Source organism: Phanerochaete carnosa (genome assembly GCF_000300595.1).
Source record: "Phanerochaete carnosa HHB-10118-sp unplaced genomic scaffold PHACAscaffold_18, whole genome shotgun sequence".
Classification (NCBI taxonomy): domain Eukaryota; kingdom Fungi; phylum Basidiomycota; class Agaricomycetes; order Polyporales; family Phanerochaetaceae; genus Phanerochaete; species Phanerochaete carnosa.
The window spans coordinates 52887-56138 of NW_006767645.1; the positions used below are offsets into that span (position 1 = coordinate 52887).

A 3252-nucleotide genomic window follows, 5' to 3' on the forward strand; every position below is an offset into this window, starting at 1 on the left:
GCCTTTACCGGCTGAGGTACACAACCGTCACACCCAGTCTCTTGGCCTCGTTCCGTATCGCCTCGCCAAGGGGGAGTGTTGAAGCGCCTAGTGGCTCTGGCTCAGCGTTCCGCCCGGCATGGACTTAAGGTGGACATCTTAGATTAGGCACTGCTAATACGTAGATAGTGATTGGACAATCATATGTAGTGCTCCCACCCACGGACCTCTTTATGGCAGGCTTCCCCATTCTAGCGGACTTTCAATTTTGCTTCCTTTTGGTATATAAGGACTCCTCTTGCATCCCCACTCTGCGTGCTCTTTTCCTTCGCACCCAGAGTAAGTCCCTTCATCGCTCTTGCGCAGTATGCACTTATGCTTACGCCCTGTATAGCTAATCCCCCCGTGTGTATTAGATTAGATCTATACAGCGTGCTCTTTCTCTTCGCACCCAGACTAATCCCCGGTGTGTATCAGATCGTGCCCGCGTGCCACTCGCCAGTTTGCGCTCGCGCAGCCCAGCCGTTGTATCACGACAATATTGCTCACTCATCACCAAAACAATGGTGGTCACTTACCAGTAAATTGCCACTTACAATGCACGACCACTTAAACAAGCAACTAATCACCTCACGAACAATTAATCATGTCGTCTCCACTCCTGATGCCGGTGCACTCGCGCGAGAGCACCACAGACTTGCAGACGGACGTGACAAGCGTCGCGTCGTTGCGGCGCGTGTCCGCCAGCGCGGCGTCGATGCTCCAGATGCGGCCGCATGCGCCGTCATCGTCTCGCCTGCTGTTCACCAGGCCTACACGACTTGCCGTCCCTCTACCAACACGCCGCTCTCGGTCTCAATCAACTCAATATCTCCCCGCATGCAGATATCTTCCTTATTCCCGCACAATGCGTCTCCGTCGTCTCCATCCCCCCGCTTGCGGTCCCTGCCTCTCATCTCCAACTAACACCCTCCGCAAACCACATCATCACCTCTGAAGACCTGCAACGGCTCCGCGCGCTCACGAAGCCTCTCCCACCTGCGCTCTCCAGTCCGTCCTCCTCCTCGCCCGACCACGCCGAGGCGTACACCTTCATCCACCCCTCCCTCAACATCTACTTCGCCGACCTTTTATCTGCCGCGTGGCACCACCCACTGCTCGACGGCAGGCTGCTCACGCTGCGCGCGCACTGTGACGCCACGGCGCTCATGCGCACGTACCGCGTGCTCTGTGGGTGCAGCCCCGGCACGGAGCTCATCGCGAGCGTCGCCGCCGCGCCCAGCGAGGACACGAGCGAAAATGACGACGAGCTCCGCACCTCTCACGCAAACGTGCACTTGTGAAATGACGACGGCGGCGACAGCGAGGACGCGTGGCTCGGCGCCGAGATCCACGCGGGCCGCCGCAAGATGGGGAGCGTGCGCAGCGTCGAGGTACACGTCAAGGGACCTGACGTCGACGCCAGGGCCGATCATGCCTCCCCTGGTCGTGCACACGACGGGCCGCCACGCGCTGCGCACGGCGGCGTTCGCGAGCCATGACAGCTTCGCGCCGAGCAGCCTCATGGCACCGCTGCCGTCGGCGCCCGAGGTGTGGGACGTGAGCGAGATCGACGCCGAGCGGGTCTTCCCCCGCGCGGGTTGTCCGCTTACATTGCCCAACCCGCTCGCGTTCGCGGGCGCTGTTCAGGCAACCGGCAGGTAGACCAGTGGACGACCAGTGGACGACCAGTGGACGTGTCAGCAGGCACACACAGCAATGCCAAAAAATAGTCAATGTATTTGTATTAGTTCTTTTGCGACAAAAGTCAGCTCTCCTATTTGAGCAAATAGATAGTAGATGCATACTTTTTTTTGTACCTATCCCAATTGAAAATATATCTATTATTCTATATATGGATAGCCCAGCAGTATTTGTACGTCTTTTTGCTGCAAGCAGAACAGCTTTTTGCAACAGGATTCACCAAAAAAAGGTGTCTTTGTTTGGCTCCTATTTCCAGGTGTTACCTATCGTATGTTTTTACCAGAAAATGTTCGGTCTTTTTGGCTTCTATTCTCATAACGATTTTCGTGCCCCTTTCAGCTGAAAATATTAACTAATTAGCCCCGTGTTTGGACAAAATGTTGGGGCCTTGTGGCGTCCGGGGGTCGGCGGCACTTTTAGTGCCGGCCGAGACCCCGACCTCTGCTCTTCGACGCCCACCATCAGTCGGTATCCGCCTCGCAGCACACATCCTTATGCAGCTTTATTCTTGAGAATTGCTGTAGAATACATCCCCAGATATGTCTCGCCCTTTGCGTAGTACCACTCCAGCAGCTCTCCGAACAACGCTGCCCGAGCTGCAGTATGCAAATTACCACATCCCGCTTTGAAGCGTCTCGCAGAGTTCGCCAGGCAACCGGGCTCCGGTCTGGGAACACCAATTGGGTGGGAAAGGTTGTTGGTTGGAAATGTATTGTGGGGCTGGGACTCGGGTGCACACATACTCACTCTCGGTCGACTGCTGGCTGAGAATTCACAGAATGACTTCAGGATACCGCGCCAAACCTCACAACGTCCGCTCGTATAAATCCTGCTGTGTGCCGCTACCAGGATCGAACTCTTCGAGTCGATGATGAAGGAACCAAAGACTTGCAGTTCAGACGTAACAAGAAGGGCACTGTTGCTATGATCTACGTGAACACATATTAGAAATACTGGTCGCGCCATGTTTCAAGATCCAATCCGTTCCGAAAAGCCTAGGATCGGTATCAGGCAGCGCATGAGAGGGAAGGGGGGGGGGGGGCGGCCTGAAGCTCGGGGACGCCAAGTCATGTGCAATGTTGAGTGAGGCATCGTCGGGTTGAAGAGTAAAGCCACGAAAAAGCGCACGGGTGCCTGAGCTACTGCGCACTTTTGCGAAGCGACCCGAATCTTCGTACGTCTCTCTGATTCTCGAGTCATCTTTCACTTCTGATTGAGATCATTTGACGTAGACAATATTCTGCGTGAAGACGCATATCGAGAAGAGCTCATTGCCGTCCCTCGCATTATCGCGCTCAAGAGCACTCGCTGGCTCTATTCCTTTACCAGCTATGAGGAGATGCCAGCTGAGACTTGGCAATATATGCTCGAGATGCGTGTTTTCTCCGCCGTTGCGGAGCGTCCCACACGTCTATCTCGTCAATGTTTGCATCCACATCGGCAACGCAGTACGAATGTACTCAGCGGCTCAACGCGCGGATGACGCCAGGCGCACGAAAATCTTTGCACAGTGGTCGTCTGAGAGCGACA

The 3252-nt window shown here is 55.4% G+C and overlaps 2 protein-coding genes across 2 annotated transcripts; one reads left to right on the forward strand and one right to left on the reverse strand.

Moving 5' to 3' along the window:
- Positions 1-507: 507 nt before the first annotated feature.
- PHACADRAFT_265684 (uncharacterized protein) lies at positions 508-1618 on the forward strand (the record flags this gene model as incomplete). Its single annotated transcript, XM_007402066.1, has 4 exons — positions 508-920; positions 1031-1318; positions 1343-1505; positions 1570-1618. Coding segments are annotated over exons 1-4 (844 nt in total), but the record flags the coding sequence as incomplete, so codon positions are not given.
- A 568-nt stretch (positions 1619-2186) lies between these two features.
- On the reverse strand, positions 2187-2489 carry PHACADRAFT_265689 (uncharacterized protein). Its single transcript, XM_007402067.1, has one exon. The coding sequence runs from the start codon at positions 2461-2463 to the stop codon at positions 2215-2217; it is 249 nt and encodes an 82-aa protein (XP_007402129.1). The 5' UTR covers positions 2464-2489; the 3' UTR covers positions 2187-2214.
- Between the last annotated feature and the right edge of the window lie 763 nt (positions 2490-3252).